Source organism: Indicator indicator, chromosome 1 (genome assembly GCF_027791375.1).
Source record: "Indicator indicator isolate 239-I01 chromosome 1, UM_Iind_1.1, whole genome shotgun sequence".
NCBI lineage: Eukaryota > Metazoa > Chordata > Aves > Piciformes > Indicatoridae > Indicator > Indicator indicator.
Window position 1 is genome coordinate 15,916,357 of NC_072010.1, and position 27,360 is coordinate 15,943,716.

The window sequence follows — 27,360 nt, forward strand, 5'->3', positions numbered from 1 at the left end:
TCATCTTTTGTTTTATGTTTGCTAAGTTCCACATTGTCAGTCATACCCTCTCTGTGCTTTGGCTTTTTTTTTCCTTTTAGCTCTAAAGAATCTTTTTTTGTCTGAGGCTACTTCTGCCCCTCTATTCATTGCCTTTTGGCACTTCTGCTGCCTTCTCTTTCTCTGTAATCTTGCCTTTTCCAAAGAGGCAAAGTGTATGCTTGCCTTACCCACAACTACCTTCATTTCTGAACCTGATCTATACTTAACTCCCCTCCCTTGTCTTTGCTGCTGCTGTTACTTTGCCATTCCTTCATGTATCAGTCCTTCCCTTTAGTATTCACAGCATCCTCTGATGCCAAGCTGGTAGGTGATTCTTCTCCCTGAATGCTACTTTTGTTCACCACTCTCTTATCAGCGTCATCTCTGACTCAGAAATGGCTTTAGAAATTAAGACACAAGACAGGGAGACTCACAGTAGAAAGCCAGTCACATAGTAGGACTGGAACTTATCTTTGTGTCTGCAGCAAGAGTAAACACGAAAGCAGCATCAGACATTCAGAATAGATCTGCCAAGAGAAGGATTATGTTAGTCCACAGTCTAGGGAAAACTGGGAGAATATGTGGTCTGGGACAACTGACTGTAAAGTCTTGGGCCAGGTCAAATCCTAGCTTTGGCTGCAGCCCCTAGGCTCCCTCTGACAGATGTTCCGCATTCAGTTGATGAGTCTCAGGCTTGAAAGGCTGCAAGGTTTTCCACCTGAGGGAATGGGATGGACAAGATTTAGGAGCTAGACAGTAAAGGTTAGAAGTTTTGGAAGGTGTGATAGGAATTTAGAGGGAGAAATAGCTCTTGATTAGATGACAATGTTGAAATGAACCTTTTAATTATGAATTCTGCCTGCCCCTGGAGCAGCCAATGCTGCCTGTGAAATTGCTTGTCCAGACATGCCTTCTCAACCCAAGTATGCCATTTTCTTATTGTCAAGCTATTCAACTCCCAGTTTTGCTGCTTTTGTATCCTTCATTACGTTTTGTTCTGCTCTGAGTGTTGGGATAACTGGAACATCCCTGCCTACCACACCGCTTTGCTTGTCTACCACACCACTTTCCTTCCTTCATCAAACTCTGATGAAAGACAAGCTGGGTCCTGTGAGATGAATTAAGCAACAGACTGAAGCTTGCTGGATTCTAAGGAACCTTCATTAAATGGAAAGCATTCATCCTCCCCATATAAAATTCCTCTGAGATGCTTCATGTCTCAAGATGCACTGAGGCACAAACTCTCTTTTTAACATGCTGTCATTTTATGCTGCTTTTTAAAACATTATAACAACTTCCAAATTAAATTAACAAAGAGGAAAAAAATAAAGAAAAAAGTTGTGCTTAGATAATCTCTCAAATTCTCTGCTTATGCAAAGTTGGGGAAAGCATGTTAATGATTTTAAGTAAGTTTTAGCTAATTAGAAAGGACTTAATTACTTCTCTCCTGAAAGATGAGCCTCTGGCTGATAACTTTATGATGATGGCATGCCTTGAGCAAAACCACAGAAAGTAGTATTCTGACAGAATTTAAGAAAATAGAAGTTCCATCATATAAATTGTTATGAGTTTTGCACATGGTTTGTATTTATAAAAAATCTTGCTCTTTAGCATAAACAGGGAATCAAAATTGAAATCAGAAAAAGAGCAAGAAGAACAACTGGTAAAGCATCCACATGTAAGTTCTTTCTTCTTCATTGTGAGATCTATTTCATATTCAACCAATTTATTAATGTAGACATTCTCCCTCACCCTGTTCCTCTCCTTTTGTACCCCCAGCAATTTACTGGGATTATCTAAAAGCAGGGAAGGAATTCATGCGCCATTATCATGCCTATTGTCACATGAGATATATTATATGGGTTTTCAGGCAGAGTATTTTGTCTTGGAGACAGAAATGAAATGTCTACTCTGTGAAAGAAGTGACAAGTGAAAACAGAAGCACAGCAGCAAAGACTCATGCAGCTTCCAGGCTGGATTCAGCTCTGTGGTTGGTGATAAAGAACTAATTATCTTTTAGGATCTTTATGAATCTGTATTCACACTGGTGACTGAATATTTTTGTGATTATATTAACTCTTACAAGGGAGGTTACTTATTGCCTTATTAAAAAAAAAAAAAAACCACAACAAAAAAACCCCCACCAAAAAACCCAAACAAAACCCTCCAGCCTGGTGCTGCATTATTTTTGCAAATATACGTGGTAAAATACAAGGTGCTAGTCTCTTGATTCAGAGTGACTGTGTATATAAGTATCAGAATCCGGTTCTTTCCCTGCACATTTGCATTTTCTGACTGTGCTTTGAATTTTTGGTGTTTTCTTGTGAGCTTAATAGGCAGCATCAAAGAGTTGAGGTTCAGTATTGGAACTAACTTTGGTCCAAATTTCTTGCATGAGAAAGTAACTAACTTCTATTAGATTATGGTTTCTTACCCCATTTTGTGACCAATGCTCTTTTTTGATCATGAGTAGTGACCTGTAAATTGAGTGTTTAGCAGAAAACTACTTGTCTGTAAAATTCCATATAATGGATCCAACCTCAAAGTTACCCCTACTCCATTCCATTAACTTCTTTATAGCTTCTTCATTTGAAAAAAATTCAATTTCAAATAAGTAAAAATGGCTCATGATCTAACACATTAATACACATTTTGACAGTAAGTTTGTCCTGGGATAAATGCACTTACTATTTTCCTGTTCACCACCACGTGCCCACCACTGTTGGTTTACAATTCCCAAGTAAAGAAAGATTGCTTTTAATGCCATGTGATGTTTCCTAGTCATGAATTAATAAGAAAAGAAAGGCAAAACCATATACATATACACGCACATATATATGTATGTAAAAAGTTGTATATGTAAGTACATGGGGGTTTAACCTTACATCTTTGTATATATTTATGTCTGCATGTATACATATGTTCCTAGCTTTTTTGTAGCCCTTGTTTCCAATACTGATTTTACAAAAAAGTTCCACAGTATGGATTTAATTTAGGATTAATGAAACAATTAGTAAGGCAATAACAATTTACTGTTATAAAGGTATAACAAATATGTTCCTTTTACAATAAACTTAAAACAATGCTTTTAATTAGCAAATGGAATCTGACATTTTCTAGTTGTCTCATTAGAATTAAATTAAATGCAGAGTTGGAATTTTAATTCAAAACATTCACCTTTATTGTTGGAACACATCCCTGTCCATGCTAATGTACTTGTAAAACATAAGGTTCAATCTTGTTAACATTCCCTTCCAGAATTAGGACACTGGAAGAATTTCGCTTCAGAAGGAAAAAGAATATTGTATAAAATCACTTCAATCAAGCAAAGATTATTTCCAGATGTAACAATTTACATGCCTGCATCTCAAAATAACCGATGCAGTATTTTTAGTAATTATTGAATACTTACTTGCTCCACGCAAGAATCTTCAGTTGAGGTAACTGCACTGCAAGCAGCAGTAGAATGAAATTTTACATTTGTGGCAACATCACCCACTCTCAGGCGAGCAACTCAGGGACCTTTCTCATGATGATGCCTACCTTCTCATTAGCAACTCTGTAAGTAATCTAAGACCTTTTGTACCACATATTTCCACAGTGTTTATGGTGAAACACTATGTCCTTAGGAGAAGAAATTACATAAAGTGTGAGAAAAAAGGCTGGAATAATCAGTGCCTTCTATACTGCAAACTAATGTTTCTAAGGCAACTCAATCAAGAAAAGCAAAAAATAAATGTTTGAGAAGTAAGCACTTCATGTGATAATGGCAGGAACGAATTTCAAACAAATTTGCAGCTAAGTGAAGCTCATGCCTAATAGCTGTCCAGCACTTGCTCCAGAACATTTTTGCTCTGGGTTTGTGAAGCTTGAAGAAAAAGATGCTTTCTAAAGAGGTTCAAGGGAGACATTTCTCTATGTGGGTACCCAGGCTAAGCCAACAAACTGCACTGCAACAACTGGGGGCTTTGAATATGAAGTGTTCATAGAGACCAGACACCAGCTGAGCATACTTACCTACTTCTGCACCATCAGAGACAGCACAGTGTAGGAGTGACTTTTTCCAGCCATTTTAGGACACTTTTGACTCTTATTCAATTTGGGATTAGCAGTGAAGCACACTCAATTCACCAATAAGTTCCTGGAGTCCAGTCCATCCTGAAGCTCCTACCCCAGGGAGTTCTATGGCTTCATGGGGAAAGACTGGATCATGGACAGGAAACAGCACGTTGGATCTGCCCCTTTCATCCAAAATCACTCTCATTGCTCCCTCTTGAGCCTTTCTACTTCCTCTGACTCACAGAGTAGGCAAAGGCAGAGGTGCCAAGAGGCAGAGGATGCAGAGAGAGGAGGAGGAAGAAGGTGGAAGGATTCAACTTCAGCAAGCAAAAGCTGCTGAATGCTATGTTTAGATGGTCAGATTTTATTTCACAGGTCTGCTCCCTTTCCCATTGTCCATTATCTTCTATTGGGACAGCTAATTACTCCCATGCATCTGTACGGCTTTCAACCTTGTCCTGTTAAGGGTCGTCCTTGTGTTTTTTTCAGTCCAATTTTCCAGAGTCACTTTGAATTCTAATCCCACTGTCCTGCATAATTGAGTCCTGGTTGCTTACTCTGCATGGGTTGTTTACTCTGCATGCTGTGTTTACAAGGGCAAATGTGATTTTCATTGATACAAGTCTAATTTATGTCTTTTTATAAAAAATAATCCCTTTTTGTCTCTCTAAATGACACTGAAATGTGAAGTTAACAGAAAACCACAAGTACACAAAGATGATGAAGTATGTTTCTGCTAAGCTCTGCAGTGCCTCATTTGTGCCTTGTGCAGAGTGCTGAACTAAGTAAAAACTTGATCTGCATCACATGAAATGAACTTAACTGTCTTGCTTGAAGATTCATAAATGAGAGGACCAGAGAGCAAGGCTGCAAGGCTGTTTGGCTTCATGTGCAATAGATAATTCACCCAGAGAAATTCACCCAGCCATACTGGCACCACGCTCAGGAGATGCAGCTGATCAATAAACTCAAGTGAACTCTCCAAATCGTTTGCTTCAATTTGCTCTGGAAAATTATCAGTCAGAGTCTAGTATACAAATAAACAACTGCCATACAGATCCAAACACCGAACATAACAGCATTTCCCAAGATAGCCCCAGAATTAGCTTTGTCTTGGAGAAGGTTACAAAGTAAAGAAAAAAAGCAATGTAAAGGTCTTTCATTTCATCCGATACAAAATACCATATGTTTTTGCACGCTTCATTAATGCTCCCTGGTTTGGTGCCTAGAAACTCACAATGAGTTCCACCTTCAGAGGTCAGCAGTGCTCAGCATATCTATGAACTGAGTTCTAAGTGACTGTGGGGACTATCGAGAAAGGGCTGACACTGCTGAATATTAATCCTGCAGTTTTAGGTTGGATGGCTCTGAATCTGAAGATCAGTTAAGTACATATCATCTTCCATCTCGCAGATGCCACTCATCACCTTCTCAGAAATAAAACAGGATTTCATTCAGAAGGTTGCACTTGGTGAACATTCTTCTGAATAGATTTGCAAGCCTGTAAAATTCTCTGTTTACTCATAGTTTTGAAATTACATAAAAAAGTAGCCTTTTTTGAGTTTTGAAGGGCAGAGTCCTATGCCTTTATGACTGATAATGTTGATTTTTTGGAAAGGCTAATACTATCGGACTAGCTGTACGTGGTCAAAGCTTGCTAAATGCAGCAGAGGTTTCTGTGGCTACACTGAAATATGAGCAGCATAAAGGGAGGCTGCTTCACTCTCTCATTTTTATGCCCAGTGGTCTTTCACAGACTGTTCTGCCTAAATTTTAGTTTTACTAGGTTACCTTCAAATTAGGGTAAATTAGAGCTCAGTATTTACTCACAGTGAAATGCTTACTCCACTAGAAGCCTAACAATTTAAATGCAAGAGAGCACAATCTTTACAGTTTTAGAGTGCTGTTTATGGACTCTTTTTAGCATACACAGGCATACATGCACGCAAAGCCAAGAGGCTGAAATGAAATGACTCAAACAGTAGATTTCTTCTCTTACAACATTAACATTACTGCTGTTCTAGGTGTTCTTCTCCTTGTTAAATAATAGTGGATTGAATAAAAAGGGAATAAGAAGTGTGATGAATATGAAAATATAATGATGACAGTATAATAAATGAATGCTTACCATTTCCTGAGCGTTTGCAAAATCTGCCTCTTTCAGGCTACACTGCACCAAAAGCATTATAATATTAATCAGGACAATACAAAGGAATAAATTTTGTATCAAAATCTACTTAGACTAGTGAGCATTCCTACTCCCTAAATACAAAACCAAAGTCAAAAAAAAAAGAGAGGAAGTTTTCATCTCATGGAAACGGTATGTGATAGAAGGCCAGTGCCACTGCATATACAAAGAGGTACATGGTTGAAAACATACCCTGAGCCTTAGCACATTGTGTAGTATGTAGAACTTTACTGCTTGTAAAGTACTCTGCATCTAACTCAGAATCTAGGCCATAACCCCTCAAGGTATTTTTATTTGACCTCAAATGAACATAACAAAGGAGTTCATAGAACAGCCATTTCTTTGGTATTTCTGTCAAGGCATCTGTCAAGGCACTGGGAGTGCAGCCTAAGTGTAGAAAATGTTGGTGTTTCTGAACATATTGTTAGTGTAAATCCTGGCCTGGCCTTGACTTTATTTTATATTTAATGACAGAATGTAAAAAATACTTTGATCTGTATTAATGTAGTTGCTGGAATGAAAATAATTTCAGTCAACTAATGTTTTGATCCAATGCAGTTAGCCACACCATCTAATCTTCAAGCACTGATGCTCTTTTACACTACAATCTGTCTCTCATCCATGACATAGCTAAGTGACTTACCACAAGGGAGTAACAAATCTTGAATCCAGGTTTAGCCACAAAGTAGTCATCGGATTTGAAGGTTATCTTTATCTGATTTGTTCTTGATGTTATCCTTGGGGGTACTTCTTTGTGTCCACACCACCGCCCTCGTATAACTGTGCTGGTCTCTGATACATCTTCCAGTTCCACAAAGTCGTACCTAGGAACCGGTTTGAAAGATTATTTTTTGCTAGCTCTGGCTACAGAAGATGTTTGCAACCAGAATCATAGAATTGTTAGGGTTCGAAAGGACCTCAAGGATCATCTAGTTCCAATGCCCCTGCTGTGGGCAGGGACACATCACACTAGATCAGGTCACTCAGAGCCACATCCAGCCTGGCCTTAGAAACCTCCAGGGATGGGGCTTCTACCACCTCCCTTCCCTAGTCCTATCATTACCTGACACCCTAAAAAGTCCCACACCAGCTTTCTTGTAGGCCCCCTTAAGATACTGGAAGGCCACAGTAAGGTCTTCTCAGAGCCTTCTCTTCTCCAGACTGAATAGCCCCAACTTTCTCAGTCTCTCCTCGTAGGAGAGGTGCTCTACCCCTCTGATCACCCTCGTGACCCTTCTATGGACATGTCCAGATCCTTCTTGTAATAGGGGCTCCAGAACTGGACGCAGTACTCCAGGTGGGAAATAAGAATAGACAGGAATACAGCTGGAGACACAAAGACAACTGTTCCTAGTTCTCCACTGCAAAGCATCTAAGTATTACAAATGGTGGACAGGCTCACGTAGCACAAAATACACTAAGTTTCAAGCTACTGCCTGAGTGCTCAAGCGACTGATTTTTTGCCTGCTGGAACATGAAAGACAGTATTTTCTACCATGTTAAAATAGCAGTGGGAGGCACTTACATGTGCTTAGTACATAGCAAACATACACACTGCATTTAATGTGGTGGATAAATTATTTAGAGATCTGATAAAATATTATTTAAGGCAGGCTGGCCAAGCTGAGCAGCTGCAAGCATTTGTGCACTTTGTGGTGGTCTCCCAGCTCCCTGAAGCTCAAGCCACTGGCTGCTGCTTGCTGCACTTATCACAGGGCTTGAAGCTGGGCTGCCACTGTGCCAGAAGCAAAGGGAGATGCTGGAGGGATGCAGGGCAGTGTATGCTGCTGAAAGGTGCTTTTTAGGACCTTCTTTGTAGGTGAAACGATGCTTCTGCTAGATAGCTTGGAAAGACTCATTTCAAGCTTTCAAGCAGAAAAGGGCAGACTGGTACTCCACCTGCCATGGAGGGAACTCCTCTGCTGTTTGTGTGGGTGCTGTCACCAAGGGAAAAGCAGCAGCACCTCTTGCCCTATGCAAGGTCACACCTTGATCAGGCACCTCTGCCACAGTCATGGTCCCCAGAGCTTAAATAACGTGCTGCCAGGAGCAGCAGACACTCAACCCCAGAGATGAGAGGACACAGTGACACTGCTGCAGCCTGTGTGTTCTCTATCTTGGGTCATTTGTTGAGTTAATTCATTGAGCTGGAGAATAAGGGAGGCAAGAGCATAAAGTCCTGCTCTCACAATCTCTATGAGAAAAACAGTCCCCTGATATCTGTGGAGCCAGACTTAGGTTCCATACAATGTGGCCGTCAAGGGAGAGGTGATGACAGGAGTGGCAGGTTGAGTGCAAGAAACAAGATATGGCAAGAGTTGCCACCCCCATAGTATAGTTCAGCCATGAACCTTTGGAGGTCTTTACCAGGAGAAGTTTTTATTATCAAACCATGTGCTTCTTCCAAAGAGGGGGTTTAAGACTGCTAACTGATTCTTACTAGCAATGTGCTGCTCCACGGCTCTGGGTCTGTGGGCCAAGTGCCTGCCTCTCTGCCCAGTTGTGGGAACAGAATAGCTCTGTAAATAACAGATCTGCTTTTCTTTTTGAGCTGATAGCCCATGTGAAAAAGTTTAAATACTATGTGGCTTGAGAATGTCAGCACTGCTGCTTTTATACTCACCAATACTAAATTGCACAGAACAGAGAATCAACAGATTCACCATAACCAAATCACTTTTAAATCTGCCCACACTCTGCTGAAACATACATTTTTCTTGTGACAAGACAAAGTTTAGTTCCAGTCAGAGGTAAACTTGTCTCAGGCTCTCTCAACCACCCTGTTCCCACTCCCTCATGGTGATGGATGTGGTACCCGGGCAGAACTCTGTGCTACCCATGCAAGCATCCAACACTGACTCTGGACATCATGACAAGCAGCAAACAGTTATTCTAACATGAGGGGTTGCAGAGTTCTCAGCATAAGATAACCTTGTAGACTGTGGTCTCACAGTCTCACAGTGTATCAGAGGTTGGAAGGATCCTCAGGTGGAAACTCTCCTGACCAGCCTCCCAAACTTTTAAGGCCAGGAGCCAGACTAACTGCTTGCAAAAATGGGGCAAATCCATGGGCTTTCAGGGATGATTTCTGCTTTCAGAAACAGAGGCTTTGCTGCAACAATCAAGGGAGTAGGTGCTGCCTTGGTTATTTCTGTGCATCCAAGGAGCCTAAGAGGCTGGATAATTGAACTACTTTTCAGAATTGTCTCTTATGATGTGTCTGTGGAAATATTAACAGAACTTCTAGAAACTTCTGTAAAACCTTGGATATTTCCCCTCTTTCCAAAACAGCTCTGCTCTATCATACCTATTCATTCCTCAGCCTCGAAGAATTTCAATCAGTTCAGTCGTAATAGCATGCAAATTACAATAATTAGCATTAATGAAAAATTGAAAGAAAACACTAGGAAGTTTGTGAAAAAATAAAAGTGTAAGGTCAGAAGCAAGCACAGAAGGAAGGTAAGGTGCAGAGGTCCTGAATTACTTGTCCAATATGCATGGCTGGTGTTCAAGCACATGCTCAGCTCTCAGCATTCAATTAAAACATTTCTGGCTGTCCCTCTAAAGCATCACTGCAGGGACTGTCAGGGACTGAAGTTGCAGAAAGGACATATTGAGCATTAGCAAAAAGTCTAACTACACACACAGTACTTAACAGGCTTAAAGCCATCACGAGCTGTCTGCCTGAGAAATTCCTCACTCTGGAAACAATGCTATGCAAACAAAGGTCTTCCAGGAATGCCAGGGAAAGCTTTACTGCAGAAAAGAATGTGATATTTCTCCAGTTTCCATAGACAATACGGATGATGGAAGGACTCTCCTTCTTTCTGCACCCTAAATTAGATGTTCTGGAAGAAGATCCAAGATGGTCCCCAAGCCCATAATGCAGCTTGACCTCCCCTCACTGTGCCACAAGCTTTTATGGCTCTTGACAGAGAATTCTTCACCTTTTTTTTCCACAGTAAATTAGCCCTCTGTTTCAAAGTCGCAATGCTTTAAGGTCAGTCACAGTTTATTCACTACGTAAATATTAACAGGCTGCTTCTGTATTCATTAGGCTCTCAATCTGGAAAAGTGATTGCAGTGCTAGGAGGTAACTGCTGGTACTGACTCTGCTGCTGATCTTGGACCAACAGGGCCAGAGCAAAGCAGCACCTGCCAAAATCATCCAGGCACAGGGAAAGAGAGCCAGTTTGAGGCTGTTTTTTAATTTTATTACTAAATGGAAAGCAAACCCACAGAAAGGTTCTCTCTATTGGTATCATTGAAAATTAGCAAAGCAAAACAGGAAAAAAAATCCATCCCATAAAACCTTGCAGAGCTGCCAAACTCTATAAAAGCAAATTAATTGACAAAGAAGATAAGATAAGCAGAGGCTGGGTGTGCAGCAATCCTAACAACCCAGTTCTCTGCACAGATAAGGTGTATGTAGCAACATGATCAGGCAAAGGGCTGGAAGCTGAAACTTAAGCGTTTTATGTAAGTAGCATCACAGCAATCTGCCTTTCAGAGCACATGGAAATCCTAAGCCTGTTCTCTCCTTCAGAACAGATAGTTGAATAAAAGAAATATAAACAAAAACTCCCTGGATTTATACTGATTTAGTGAATCTTGGGAAGATTTGCCTCTGTGCTCTGTTAAAGCAAAGCAGTCTATCTCTATCTACCTGGGTTAATCAGTCAGATCAACTGAGTTTATGGTCACTTCTGCGTAAAAGGGGAAACCAAAGCAACTGGGACATAGTAGATGTTACTTTATTAGATATGTCAGTATGCAGAGTACACCGACTTTGTGAACTTATATTTAAAGGTTTACAAAGAAATTATACCAATGAAGAGTAACAATAAAGACAAACTATTTTAATAACATAGTTATATTTTTCAGTGCACTTTTTATCTGTCCCTCAGATAAGCACATACCTACTCACTCACAGCCCCCAGAGCCTTTCATTTACTGAAAAAGATGGGGTTTGCCTAGCTGAAACATGACAGAGGCGACAGAGGACAAAATCCTATTAAAGTAGTATCTGACTTGCTAGGTAGCTGGATTCATGCATGAAAGTGCCTTGTGCTTAAAATACTGTTGGACTAAGACCTGACAAAACTGTTTCAAGTACAGGACAGCTCAGTTTACTTATAAACTTAAAGACCAATTTGGGTTCGAAAGGACCCTTGGAGGTCTCTCCTCAAAGCAGGGCCATCCAGCCAGAGAGGTATGCAACCAAAACCAGGAAACTGCAAAACCAAAACCCACATTTTGGTTTGTAGTGTCATGTCAGTGGCCACATCCTTAAGCCCAAAGGTTGTATGAAGAAGGCCTCCGAAAACTTCCTCTCACCACTTACCTGCAGATATCATTTTCAGGTTCCTCCAGTCCAAACTGATTATCAAAAGCCAGCTGGATCCTGGTGTTCTCCGGGGAGTGGAGCCGCCACGTCAGCAGGAGGTTCCTAGGGTAACTGCTGGGGAAGCGAGGACTGTGGATGCAGCCGTTCCCTGCCACGCTGATGGTCTCTTCTTTTCGGTACAAGTCTGTGAGGTGATTGCTCTCTGTTAGTAGTCACAACTTGTAGAAATTAGTATGTTGTTCCAGTTACAGGAAGGCAAAAAACATAACAGTTTATAACAAAGCAGAAATTAATTGCATTTAAATTCTATAGTAAGTTGAGTCTAGGAGCAGTTTACTATTAAATAGGAAGTACAGTGTATTTTCTCTTAATTTGCCCCCCCATAAACAGTAAGAACAACAGTACTCAAATACATAGACACTTTATTTTATGATAAATATATTACTTTCACACTGATATTAATTACATAACTTTATTCTCACTATTTTGGTTTTAAAACAGAATTTAAATTTTAATGAATGCTACAAGCTTGAGAATAATGAAGTATCACAGTATCACAGTATATCAGAGATTGGAAGGGACCTCCAGAGAGCATCAGGTCCAACCCCCCTTGCCAGAGCAGGATCTCTTAGGGTAATCAGCACAGGAACACATCCAGGTTAGTTTTGAAAGTCTCCAGAGAAGGAGACTCCACAACCCTCCTGGGGAGCCTGTTCCAGTGCTCTGTCACCCTCACTGTAAAGAAGTTTCTCTTCATGTTAAGGGAAATCTTCTGTGTTCTAGTTTAAACCCGTTGTTCCTTGTCTTATCACTGTGAACCACTGAAAAGAGCCTGGCCCCCTCCACTTGACACCCACCCCTCAGATATTTATACACATTGATCAGATCCCCTCTCAGTCTTCTCTTCACAAGACTAAACAGCCCCAGGGATCTCAGTCTTCATAGGGGAGATGCTCAAGTCCCTAATCAACCTCATGGCTCTTCCAGAAAGACAAAGTGAAGTATAAAGGTAAACACACCTGCTCACCAAATTTGGTGCTCTGGAGAGAAATGCTCTCTGAACAAAAGCAGCAGTAATAGGCTGGAAGAAAGTAGTTGTGAATGAATCTAAGTATGTTTATTGTGCTTAAGTATTTCCTCCAGAAGCATGTGTTAGGTCACATTTTGATTTATTTATACAGTGTGAATCATTTGCTGTTAATGGATCATTACACAAATTGCTACTCCATGCTTACACCAACCCAACTGAAATCAGAAATTATCCCATCAATCATTTCATTAATTCAAGATAATTGGTCAAGTCTTAACTATAATTTCATAACCTCTGCCCCAGCAAATACTCAATTGCTCCTGAAGTTTTCATATACTGAGGTAAAGCCTCAGCTGCTGTAAATCCCTGGCTCCACAAATAACAGGAACTGTGGCAAGATCCATTTCTCCAGAAATGAAAATGACTTCTCAGTTGCACCATGCACTTGCATCATCCAGATGTTACTGATACTGAAATTTGGCTTCTATCACCAAAGAACTGAAAAGAGCTATTCTTTTGTGCGTTGACAGCTTTAACATGGTGAAATTTTGAGGATCAGAATTAACAAGCAGATCATTTCAGGGTTCAAGTTCCACCTGTGACACAGCTATCTGTGTTCCCCATGTTGTGCGTTGAGATTTTGGACTCAGTTTGGATAATTACAAAAAGATACCTAACATAATTGAAGACACAGTATAGTTTCTTTCCTGTCCTCCACAAAGACAGGGAGGTAGAGCAGCACATCCAGCAGCCCCCAGCAAAAGTCCCCTAGAAGTTGTACTGTGTCACATGGCAGCTGCACATGGGTAAGCTGAACCCCTTCTCAACATAGCTGGTGGAACCTACACCTGGGCCGGTCCTGAGTCAGTCACTCAACTGCACAGACCAAATTTCACAGCTGACTCTGGGAACATGCCTTCATGTAAACACCTAAACTCCAATGTCCTATTCTTAAAAGGAACATCACCCCCAGTACTCTGCTTTATGTCACGTCAACCTCCAGTTCCACTAAAACAATAGATGTAAAAAAATCTTTTTCCAGCTATTCAGAAAGGGCAAAACAGGGAAAAACTTCCCCCACCAAGCCACGCTATGAAGATTGGAAATACAGAACCAAAGCAAGCAAAGTGCCGCAGCCATCTGTCACACACAGTAATCAAAGTCTTCTCTCTTAAAATAAAATCTCATGTTTGACTGAAACTTTCTGAGGCCTTTATGTAAAAGAAATGTATTTGTTTCACAAATGTTCATTGAAAATAGAAACCTAGAGAAATGGTATAAACTTCATGGTAGGTACATCTATTTGTTATTTTGTTTTTCACTGGTTCTTGGGCATAAATACCTCCCTGCACATAGCTGTAATCAAAGTGTGATTGTGTTTCAACAGTTCCTGGTATCCTTATAACAGGGTAATAATTCTAGCTTCCAAACAACCTGAAACTTAGAAAATAGAAGTCTGGGTTTCCTGTAAGAATTATCTCCAAAGATTTATTTGTGATGTTTTTCTATGATGCCTTCATTCAAGTTGAAGTGTTCTCACATGTTGAGCCACCCTTTCTAAGCAAATACAGTCCTGATGCCATAGCTCAAAAAGGGCAGAACTAGCCAGTTTTGATTTGTTCTGTTCTGTTCTGACCAACCAATTTGCATTGGAAAAGTTATAATTCATCCACTTATCAGTTTTATTGCATTTTCATCAGGAACATTTATACTCAAGTCTGCTTTCTACTTTTAGACACTTCGGTATTTTTTTCCCTAATCTGCAATGATACAAAATGTCCAGCCAACACTTCTGAGCTTCTGCTGAAATGCTGAGGACATTTGGACTCTGAAAACACTCAGTACAACCAAGAGGACAAGATATTTCACAGGACCGTGTCCAAGACATCCAAAAAAAGTTTCGATGAAAGCAAGCTCTGCACTTTTGAACGAAACAATCATTCCCTAAATCAGAACAAAAGTTACTGCAGTAAAATATGTCAGAACTCACCATATACGCAAGAGTACTTTGCCCTTCTTTCTTGGGCAGCAAACCCTTGCCATTTTCCCACTAACAGCACACATTTCACTGAGTGGTTCAATGTGGTTCATGGTTCTGCAGGAAAGGTTTGCTTTTCCCAGGCAGTCCTAGCACAGGTTTTATGCTGGAGTTGTCAGCTGCTGAGATCGAAGCGCTAGAGACAGCACTCTGTATTTTAAATGTACTTATATATATATATATACCCCCAAACAACAAACCTGTGCACTTTACTCAGCACACCAGCTGAAAAAGTGTGCTACCAGCATTACTGTACTCCAACAAGACAGGCTCTGTCATGGCTTTTTGTTTAACTTAAGCTCTGAATCTCTGGGGTGCTCTAGCAGCAAGTCAATCAGAGCAGAGCAAGATCAGTGCTGAAACGTAACGACTGGCACAGCTGCACAGTATCCAAGTTGAACAGGTAAATGGAGAAATTGAGCTGCACATGTTTAAAAGTCTGAAAATCAAAGCTTTATGGGAGTAAATAAAAGACAACAGTGGGTAATACACTGCCTGTCACAATTACTCAAAAGAACATAAAATCATTTCACGAGCGATAAAAGTATGTGTTAAGTCATAAGGCAAAAAGGCCATTTAAACAATACACAGAAAGAGGATATTCTTGATGGCAGGAGCTACAAAGACATCCTTGGACTGGGGGAGGAAAAGTACCTCATAAGGAAGATGAGTGGGAAGAAGCTGGGAGACTGAGGCAATTCCCTGCAGAGTCTGTACTGACTGGGAAGCAGCTTGCTCTGTAATTTATTTATCTGAACTAATCTCTCTTTTCTTTTCCTCTTCATTCTTTCCTAACCACTAATTTTAAACATAATGGTATACCTGGCAGTCCAGCTGTTCAAGCCAGAGGAGCTCATATTTAAGTGATTCAAAGTATCTACATTTTCAGAAACACTTGCCTCCCTCTTCCTGCATAGAGGGCAGCTGAGTATCAGAATGGAAACTGGAAACTGAAAAGCTCAGCTCAATATTCACAAAATTGTTACTTGTCTCACTTTCCCTAACATGGGTGCCCAGCAGATCCAATATCTCTTCTTCTCAGCTAGGGCATGTTCTCTAAATACTATGCTGCACGAGCAGCAAGATTCCAAACCAGAAATTTCACCCAGCATTTCCTTTGGATGCCTGTGTTTCCTTGCAAGCTTTAGCAATGTATCAATACATTCTTGTTAAAACTACTCCTAGTCATGACTTACCTGCTACAGAAAGAAGTCCACTTCTATCATCATCATTCAACAGACAATTAATTCCTTCACTAAAATAATAAAAAACCTCAAACCTGGAAAAAACCCAAAGGCAATTACTACTTGCTAATAACTAATATAAGCCTTCTGGAATTTTATTCTCAATTCTTTAGGTGTTAGCCCATATGTAAGTTTGCTTCTTTGTACAAGTGGTCAACCTCAACAACTTTGATACAGTACTAGAGGCTGAAAAGTAAATACCATATTCTGACATGTTTTATGACAAGCAATATGCCCTCTTCAATCCCATGGAGCACAACCTGATGATCTTATCCTCTGCTTCAGCTGAGAAGTGAATTCCTGGAAACCATGTGAAGTTTTACCACTTGTGGAACTATGTGTTGTTTCAGGAAAGGACCTTGGGAGTTTGCACGTGGGAGTTTTCCAGCTATAACCCTTCTCCCTCATGACTGCTCTCTTTGAAACAAATACAGCAGTCAATGGTTTGCCACCAGTTTTTAAACAAATGAGATAACCTTCAGGCAGAATAAAAGTGCTTCAGTTCCTTTAGTTGAAAATTAGCCTGATCTAAATAGCTGAATCCACAGAGTGAGAATCAAAGAACAGTAAAACATTTTTGAATCCAGGCCACAAATCAGTTCATCCTGGGGACAGGCACGCCAAGCAAGCTGTATTTATGGCAGCCTGCTATGATATTTTTCTTTTTTCACTTTTTTTTTCATTCTCTTTTTTTTTTTTTTCTGCAATAAAGTGAAACTTTAATTGTTATCCATAAGGTTCTGTGTAAACCAAAGGAAAAGATGACAGAGTTCATGGTCAAAATAGTGTATTACATAGCTGGCCACAGCTTGTTGGGAAGATAAAAAGCTGTAAAGTCATTGGTCTTGTTAAAAATATTTTTTGTTAAGTGAATAAAAACAATAAACTGCAACTTAAATCATGAAAACATCACGTTTCTGCTTTCTAATGAAGAAAATAATACTACATGATAGTACCTGTCTTAGACCTATCTGTCTTTTCATGTATAGAAGCCTAACACATCTAGGTCAGCTCCACTCCCACCATGATTCACCGGTAGTTCTCCAAAAAGGCAGACAAGGGAGGCAAAGGGTTGGGATTGCTAGTAATGAAAGAGGAATAACACAACCCTGGCTGGGCTAAAAATTGTAAAGCCTCTCTTAGGGAGGCACCAAGCTGATAAAATAGACATTCTTGTATGAGAGTGTATTGGGCCAGCAGATCCAGTCCAAAGCATTACTTCAGGTTTCTTTTAGATTTATACAACTTCAGTAGTCCTATTTATTACAAGGACACTACAAAGTAACCTACGGTTAAACTCATACTTAAGAAGTGTGATGGATCAAGACCCAAATAAGAGAGCAGCATTTTAACATCACTGTGTCTTACTTTTCACTCAGCAACCAAGCCTAACGACTCTCAGTTTGGTTGACCTGACACTGAACTTTGAAGAACCAGATTCAGATACCTGCTCCTTCTCTTTAATAACAGGCCCTTTCTTTTCATCAGGAGCATGAAGGATACTCCAGGCATCACCAGAGGTGCAATCCACAGCATGACCTGTTCTGCCACTGAGGCAATATCAAAAGATGACATGTGCACATCCAGCCAAATTCAGACCTCAAATGCATTCACTAAATTCCCTCTGAATCCCTGAGATGTGTGGAGAACCTTTGCTGGAATAATATGTCTTGTATCTGTCTAGGATATATCAAGGCAGTGAAAATTTGAGCTATAGTGGAAAGATGCAAAATCAGCCAGTGCAGAATACCAGTATAGACTGCACCAAAGAATGAAAAAAAACCCCGGTCATTTAAAATTCATTTCAGAGCCATCACCTATTTTATAAGATGATACTTAGTAGCCTGCCTGTGGTTCTGTGTGGAGCAGCCCCATGAGTCTTAGCATTACATAGTCAATCTACAGTTGAACAAGACATCAGCAAAGACCACTCATGAGAATATTAATGGGCACCTGACAAGGAATGCCAGTCATAAAAGTTGTAGAAATAGCCTGTTACAACGCTTCTCCCTTTAATAAGCATTATTTTATTTGCATTTTAAGTGTATGGTGGAATGGTGACCATGATAACTACATTTTGAATGCAGTACTAAAGAAACAGTTCCAAAATGAATAACAAGCTGGACTGCATTTTGGTGGGATGAGGGCTCTGACTCTCCTTCTTCCCTTTGGTGAGTGCCTTGCTCAGACTTCCACAGATGAATACCGAGAAAACAGTTCCTTACTTATTTTTATGATGACAGCAAACTCTGTGGTATTTGCTTTCTGCAGTGACTTGTATTACTTGCCTTTATTTGACTTCTTGATACACATTTTGTTTTATATCAAACAACATCCTGAATGCCTTATATTAAAGCAAAAGTGTCTAAAGAAAAGTCACATATGTTAGGCCAAGATATAAAAGCTTTGCTAACTGCTAGTTCGTTCATGGGTGGTAGAAGTGTTGCAATACAGCTCTGTTGGTTTCTTAAACCAATAGCAAACTGAATGCATTTTTCCCTTAGGATTTCATAATTAAGTATGAAAAAGGAAAATGTGTATATGAAGGACGTGTAGCTTTAATGATGTGGAGGAAGACTGATGCAAAGAACCCCATGATCATGTGCCTAAAAATACATAAAACCTTGAGAAACTGTGAGAGAAAGTAAAGAGGGAAAAAAACTCTCCTGATGCTGTGAAGAGCTTAAAGGAAACCTGAAAACTGAAGCAGAAGTTTGCAGTGGGCACCAACACCTTCATGAGAAGCCCGGTACATAACAAACTGGTGTAGTGCTTTGGACAAGATGATGGCAATTGCAGACACAATAGCTCTTAAGCATGGGTATTAACACTGAATTTTTTATCACATTGTTTTGTAAAGCATTAGCCCATTGTGCACTGAGGTGCTCTAAATTGTACTGATTAGGCAGTGGCTTTAAGTAAGCAGAGCTTTGTGAGAAGTTTCCTTCAAATCCTCCTGATGTGATAAAAGTATACTCCTTTTTCAATTTTTCTTTATTATTTTGCTAATTTTTATGGCTATCAAGGACATTTTCCCTGAGCAGTCTGGGATGGCTTGAATCTTAAAAGTGAATTTGTTTTCAACATATTATTTTAAAAACTGTTTTGGTCAAGCACTTCTAAGACTCAATGTGATGTAGAATTTCCCTTAAAGAAAGAAAAACATTGATAAAAAGAGAAAATCTAGTCAAGGGGGGAAAGGCTTCTTGTGTTAAACATATCATAGCAGTCAAGCAATTATTGAGTGGAAGGTTGCATGTTAGAACATTAGGCAGTAAAAGAACAAGTTGTCTCAAAAGACAAATCAAATCAATTTTCTCTTGTAATGTGAGTTTCCTGACCCTCAATGTCAGTATAGAAGATCCAAAATCTCTCTTAAGCAAGTGAAAGGTTGCTCCTTATAATGGAAAGTCTGGCAATAGTATTCTAGCAGACATCGTTTCCTTGAACTGAATTTGCCATGTGTGTGCTTTTAAGTCTTAGAGTCTGTATATCAACTTACTGTACAAAGATAAAATGGGATATTTCAGTCCCTTTAAAGCAGGTGTGCTAAAGACCTGAGTATCTTAAAGTTAGCTAGCTCTCTAAAAAACTCATAAGTAGATCTCACTGTACTAAAATGATTGCCAGCAGTACTTTCCTTTTTCTGTAGTAGCCTAACAGCTAAATCTTTTCAAATAAAATAGGAGCCTGTCTTGCAATTCTTCTACCTGTTTGAGAGAATTGAGATCACTTCTCCCTCCTTTCAGGGGATGGATGGGTTCTCCATGCTGCTTCAAACACAGGTTGTCCATTTTACATGAAATAGTTAGAGGCAAAATGCAGAAGTAGTTTTTGGAGTAAAGGAGTAAAAGTAAAGATCCAGCAGATTTTCTGCTTTCTGATCTGAGGCAGACTGTCCTGTCTCTGATAGTTTAGACCAGAGCACATCATGGCTCCCTTTTTGTCCCCATGGCTCACTTTTCTTCTGCTGGAAACCACAGCACTGGGGCAAAGAGGGCAACAGACGTTGAGATCTTTTCCCAGCATGGAGGCAGACACATCTAGGTCTACAGGGTTGGCTCTCCAGTGTTTAGATAAAACCCCTGTGTTGAGAAACATTTGCCCAGTTTGGAAAGAAATTTAAGTCATACATACTGAAAGTACTGAAAGTACAGAGGATCTTTCCTGTAAGTGCTTAGGATTTTCTCTGGAGGTTTGACATCTGAACACTGCAGAGCTGTCATGTGGATAGATACTGCAACTTAACAAAGTTTCCAGGCACATCCATAAAATTCTTGGCTGTGGCCTTCTTTTACTGTTATGATCTTGCACCAAAGGATCATCTAGGGATTTTTCACTCCTGCACCAAAGAACAAAAATACATGTGGTGAAAGAGAGCTCGTTTGCTGTCAATATATAGAGATCAGTGTCTGGGAAGATAATGCTGGTGTACATTAGCATGGCACACAAGCTCAGGAGCTGCTGTGTCACGTGCAGCAACAATCTCTCACACCAGCACAGCCACATCCTGATCACTAAGTCAAAAAAAAAAAAAAATTAGAAATTAAGCTGTCTCTAAAGGCTCGATTTACACATACCAGCCTCCCAAGTCCTTTCTGGAAAAACAGCTGTTTGGCTGGTTACCAAGAGGAAGTGATTGGAAACATTCCTTCTAGGCTGTGTGCGGGTGTTGGACAAAAATACAAGAGCCTAAAAAGTTGTGGAGCTAAGCTACCACTCAGGCTCAATTCGTGCGGCTGCTCCATGAGTCCTTGCTGCAGCCATCCCACCTGCACTCAGCCCCAGCAAACAGGGCTTCCTGTACAACTGGCTGAGCACAGCTCTACAGTGAGGGTAAAGATGTCAAGTAGTGAGATTAATGTTACTTTTAGTTCCAGTTGTGGAATTTACCAGTTATGCAGTGATACTTGCTGCTTGAGTTGAGTTATAAAGTGGAGAACTTTGCTCTCTTACTGTTTCCTCATTGCAGTGCCCTATAACAGAAGGGCAACATAAAGCATAATAATGCAAAGTAAATTTTAAAAATGCCAAAAAGTTAGCGTAAAAATTCACATGGGTAAAGATCAAGAGAGTTGATTCTGCTCCTCTACTCTGCTTCTGTGAGACTTCACTTGGAGTACTGTGTCCAGGTATGGGACTCCCAACACAAAAGAGACATAGACCTGCTGGACCAGGTCCAGAGGAGGACCATGAAGATAATCAGAGGGCTAGAGCATCTCTGTTATGAAGTACAGGCTGAAAGAATTGGGGCTGTTCAGTCTGGAGAAGAGAAGACTCAATACAGACCCTATAGCTACGTTTCAATATCTGAAGGGGACCTACAGGAAGGCTGGAGAAGGATAGAAGGGCTTGTAGTAATAGGACAAGAGGCAGTGATTTTGAACTGAAGCAGGGTAGATTTAGGTTCAACATAAGGAAGAAGTTCTTTACTATGAGAGTGGTGAAATACTTGGAACAGGTTTCTCAGGGATATGGTTGAGACCCTGTCCTTAGAGACATTCAAGATCAGACTTGATGTGGCCCTGGGCAGCCTGATCCAGTTGGAGGTGTCCCTGCTTACTTCAGGGGGGTTAGACAAGATGACCTTTGCGGGTTCCTTCCAACCCAATGCAATCTGTGAACTTGTGAATCTGTAATTCTAAGGCCAGAACTGTTACATTACAGTTCTGTTTAACATTGGACGTCTCACTGGTTTTGCTCCTGAACGTAACATCTTCATCGCCAACTTTGTGTTGGTTGGAGATACTGATCAACATTGTGTTGTGCACCACTGGGACAATGTGAGAGATACCCTCTCCTCTGGAAAGTTTACAGTTCATAAGATAAAGGATGGAAGAATTAGAAATTCCAGAGAAGCTTTATTGATATCATACTGCAATACAGTGATGGGTCAAAGAATTGAACATATTCTTACAGATTTTTATTCCACAGCCCTCACTGGGCAATACTCCTAGAAAGCCAGATATTGTCATTTACTCAGAAGCTGCCTAAATGAGATGGGGAAACTACAAATAGTATTTTTTTTCCAATTACTTTCCCATGTTCTAGCAACTTACATCATAATAAAATGAAGATGTGCATGGAGGTTTCCTTCCTGAGAGAAAGGGTTTCTGTCCATTTCACTCATTAAAGAAATTCCCACCACACACTCTTTCATCTGAAAAACATGTTATCAGAGCGGGTCTGTGACTTTCTGCTGCACATGTTCCCAAATCTTTTGTTTCCCTACTCTCAGTTTTGTTAAGATAAGAGCCACAACAAATACTGCATGAACAGATGAAAACACGTTAAAACCTGTGTGGAAGAAGCGATATTCATGACCCTGCTAAGACTCCATGGGGAGCAGACATTATGTATACTGATGTCCTGAACGGGGATGAATATACTGTTGGCAAATCAAAAAGTACTTAAATAATTCTTTACTTTCATGGGCCTTCAATGAATTCTCATTTTTAAATAGGGAACTGGAGTCCCCTGGGTAGCACACTGTAGGCAAAGCCAAACTTCAAAGTTGTCCTTTGACTGTGGATTCAGTAAAACGTTTGACAGGAGAAGAATCGAGCAGTTTCAATGACAAATTCAGCCATCTTCAGCTCCAGATCTTGCCAGAAGGAACATGAAGCAGCACATTTCACTCCTCGAACTTTCAGAAGACACATGAGATGATGTAACAGTAACTAGCAGACACCATCAGCATCATTATCACGTCAAAGCTTTCAGAGAAACATGGTGAATCAACCAAACTCAATTGCCCCTACCATGCTGAAACCTTACTGCTGTGGAGAAATGCCTGTAGGTGTCAGGACAGAGGATTTAAAGCAGAAATCTTAGGCTCTGTCTTACTCACCTTGACCTATACTGCATATCAAAAAAAGTAAAGAAGCACACAATGGTTGTATTGCAGGTGGCTGGACACCAGACAGGACTTCTATGCTTGTCTCAGGTATGAACACCATAGATGTCTGAGAGCATGTGAGCCCCAGAACACGGAGACCAATGCCAGGCCACCAAGGCTTGCAGCATGAAAGCAGCCCTAAGGTGAGAAGATCCACCCTCCATCTTTGTTGGCTGGGGATGTCAAAGGGAAGTATTTCACTGCTGTCTCAACCCAGCTCTGTTATTGTATTGATGTTGCACATATGTGTGAACACCATGCACTGAGGTTCTTGACCACTACAAAGGCCCAGCTGTATGTTGACTACTTAACACATCTTTGAGCAGCTGTTTGGATGGAGAGGCATCTGGTAAGAGGCTTATGTGACTGAGATAAAAAGAGTGAGAAAGTCCAATAAATGCAGTCCTCTCACATCATTTAATTTTGTGAGCACCCTATATCAGAGCTTTTGAACAGAGACAGAGACATACTGCACCATTTCCTAGGAAAACTTTTTCCACACTAATGCTTGAAATGCAAAAGGCTACCTTGGCACTCTACAACTACCCAAACAATGACTTTTACTCAGTTATCTTTGCATTTTTTCATGGCATCTAGGATTACAGTTCAGGGAGAAAAAAAAGATAGCATCAGTCCATCTCTACTTATAACAAAACCAGAATACATGATGCTAGGGCTTATTTTTTATTAGATACAAGCAACCTTGAGCCAGATGTTATCAGATATGGCACCAAGAAAAGAAAATCAAATTCACCACAGTTCTGCCTAAAACTGCGTCTGGTCAGTTTTCACCAAAAAAAAAAAAAAACCAAACCCAACCAACCAAACAAAACAAAACAAAGTCAAAACCAGTAAAAGTTCCTTGATTGCTTTTGAAGCTCAGAAGTAACAGTCACAGGCCACTTCACTCTTGCCAGATTGAACCCTTGCCCAAAAGAGGAAAAATGTTAAAGTTCATGTGTTTGAAACAAGAAAGAAAAGCAAAACCTTCAGCTTGGCAGAACAGATCTGAAAACAGGATTAATAGCAGATTTGGTGTCAAAACTGTATTTTTATGCTTTCTATTTTTTGGAAAGAATTCCAGAGACCTTTATTTTTTCATTGTTTCTTTGCACTTCCAGTCTGCTTTAGCCATTCTGATAAGTTTATCTCAGCCTTTTCCATGGAAACCATGGAAGAATAGTCCACCAAATCATAAAATTTTAAACCTTTCCTAGTTTCAGGAGTTCAGAAGTCCTGCTTTACAGAAGACACTCGAGTACTCAGTAAGATGGAACGGTAACAACTATTTCTAAGTTCCTTAGGGTGAAATATTATGGTTTTCTTTATATCTTAGAGTGTAATTAAGAAAATACCACAACTATGACCTTGAACATCTTCTAGTATAAACTATAATTAAATAAGTGGCATCTTTGGTAAATAACAGCTGCATGGTGTGTTACTAAAATCAGTTGTGAGTAGTGTTAGTGTGTTATTTAGACTGCTCTGCACTACTGTCCTGTCAGTTGCTGGCCTCTATTGATTTACTTGATCTAAAGTCATTAATTTTGACGTTCTGAGGGTGTTTGTTGTCCCACAACAGTTCCACCTTTCTCTGACCTTCAATTCTGATGTCACTAAAATCAACTTCCTACATGGTAAACCTTATGAGCTGTTATGAACACTGATTTGCTCCATGCTCCCTGCTTGCAGCTGAAGCTGGTCAGCTGCAAAGACCAGTGAAATGCTGGACTCAGCTATGGTGGAACAGACATCAGCTCATGGAAGCTGTAGGAGCATGGAGGGAACCACACTGAGACATTTCACCCCATCTCCTTCCCACATACCAAATTTGCCAAACTAATCCTTGCCCTTTCAGTGCACAAGACATGGGTCAGCATTTTGGAGCCACTACCCTCACTGTGCTACTCAAAAGCATCATAGAATCATAGAATCAGTCAGGGTTGGAAGGGACCACAAGGATCATCTCGTTCCAACACCCCTGCCATGGGCAGGGACACTTCACACTCTATCAGGCTGGCCAGAGCCTCATCCAGCCTGGCCTTAAACACCTCCAGGCATGGGGCCTCAACCACCTCCCTGGACAACCCATTCCAGGCTCTCACCACTCTCATGCTGAAGAACTTCTTCTTCACTTCCAGCCTGAATCTCCCCACTTCCAGCTTTATTCCATTCCCCCCTAGTTCTATCACTACCTGATAGCCTAAAAAGTCCCTCCCCAGCTTTCTTGTAGGCCCCCTTCACATACTGGAAGGCCACAAGAAGGTCACCTCAGAGCCTTCTTTTCTCCAGACTGAACAGCCCCAACTCTTTCAGTCTGTCCTCACAGGAGAGGTGCTCCAGCCCTCTGATCATCCTGGTGGCCCTTCTCTGGACACGTTCCAGCATGTCCATATCCCTCTTGGCTACAAACAGGGTGGAGCATGCTACAGCACAGACTGCCCACATCCACACTCCCTCTCTGAATTCCAGGTCAATATATACTTTAAAAATCCACACTGACTGGAGCAAACTCTACTGAGATCTTTGCAGGAAATATCTGGCAAGGAGAAGGCATCCTTCCCTATCCCCCCAGCTGAGTGAAGCAGGGTCAGGGCTAGCACACACTGGCAGAAAGCAGTGGAACTCATGAAAAGCAACAGGAAAACCTAAAATCCCAGCAGACCCACAGGTCACAGCCTGCCAAGGGTTTGTCTGATACACAGCTGCAAGGTAAAGGCAGTGAGTTTTCCTGATTCATTCACTTTAATTAAGGGACTGGTAATCCCCCACCTGCCAATTCAAGCCTACCCATATACACATTTACTTGGTTATTTAATGCATAAAGACTAAACTAAAATGCCCTTTTTTGTTGTTCCTACTTTTTAATGGATGCAGAGAAGCATTCTGTCAAGAAAGAAACAAATACTCCAGTAAACCCATCTCAATGGACAATTTGTTTCTTCAATGCAGCATTTTAGTAATAAAGAATAAACATAAAATTCTCCTAAGAAATAAAATGCAAACACCCTTTAAAGCCACTTTCCAATGCATATTAGAATGCTAATAAACTCCTATCAGACACTTATAAATGAAGCTCACTCACCAAATTTATTTTCATAAACCATTAAGACAGCCTAGAACCAGATCACCTGCTTGTGTAAATCATCAGCATCCTTACAGTGATTAAAGCTGTTTATATCAGCTGAGGATCTGACCACAGCAGCAGATGAAAAGAAAAAAAAAAAAAAACACACCTCTAAAAGCAGGATGTAGAATGTGAGAAGAAGTAAATGGCCAGTGCAGTGATACATTAAACTCATGAGCAAGCAAACTAAATCATCTCATAGTGATATCAGGGAAAATGCAAAGTGTGCCTCTCCAACCTATTAATTAGAATTGAAGAGATAAGAGATGCTATTCATTCAAAGGCTTAGACGTGGAGGCAAAGATTCCTATTTATATCAAAATGGTATGAGCTCTTTCATCCAAAGGAAAGCATTTCATTTTCCTGTATTTCTAAGCAAGTATTGCAAGATACCTTCTTTTTTTTTTTTTTTTTTTTTTTTGGTTGCTGAATTATCTTCTGGACATAAAAGTAAGGGCCAAATGCAGCCAGTTCTGGGAATTCATGCACTACTTATCACATTTTTAGCGGGGTTATAATTTGCTGAGGTCAGGAAGGCACCTTTGAAAGTCTCACACAGCTTCACTGGGGACTCTCATATGACCCAAGAGAAAATCAACTCATCTACCAGTGCAAATGAGTACTGTTTAGATGACTAAAGTGGACCTGCCCTGATTTATCCTCCTGGAGCTGGGGCTGAACAACACACAGCGAAGCCAGCTGTTCTTTGTCAGGAGAGAACAAAGCAAAACACTCCTTTATCAAGATGCAGTGATCATTGCCTTCATCCATACAACGCAATTCCTGTCACATTTTTTTATTTCCTGGTTACACCTTTTGGACAAAATTTCCAATACTGCACAGAAAGCTACAACACAGATCTTGAAGACTTGGACATTAAAACACATAGTTTACCATTGATAAAATCACTCAGCTGCTATACATACTACTGTGATTTTTTTTAAATTAGTGTAATCCCTTGAACATTCTGTTACTGACATAAACACGTAGATAGTTTCAGGCCCTTAATTAAAAATTCACCTGAAATCTTGTAAATAGTAGATTCTTAGGCATCACATTTGACTTTGTTGTTGTTTTGGTTTTTTTTCTCCTTGATTCATCTGAAATATTTCTATACAGTGCTGAGAAGACTACTTTCAAGAAGCAATTCATGAAAGTAATGCCAACTAGTCACTAAAAGCCTATGACAGAATTCAGTATGTGCTGAGTTCATCACATCCTCCAAATATAGGCTGCTGTTTATATCAAGATGCAAAATTATCAGTCTGTGTACTATAACAGTTAGTCAAGAAACCCAAGGGAAGAAGGAGAAAAAAAAAGGTTTGGATGAGATGGCTCCAAAAATACCACATCAGCAACAGCACTTTGATATCAGGAATATTAAAAGGACAAAACATCAGGTTTGAAA

At 40.3% G+C, this 27,360-nt stretch overlaps 1 protein-coding gene across 1 annotated transcript in view; it reads right to left on the bottom strand.

Moving 5' to 3' along the window:
* PDGFD (platelet derived growth factor D) overlaps positions 1 to 27,360 on the bottom strand; it is a 146,218-nt gene that overhangs the window by 48,528 nt on the left and 70,330 nt on the right. The window contains exons 2-3 of the mRNA XM_054388224.1: positions 11,613 to 11,817; positions 6,912 to 7,092 (exon numbers count right to left, since the gene is read on the bottom strand). Coding sequence (XP_054244199.1) covers positions 6,912 to 7,092; positions 11,613 to 11,817 — 386 coding nt within the window. The remainder of the gene's footprint in view (positions 1 to 6,911; positions 7,093 to 11,612; positions 11,818 to 27,360) is intronic.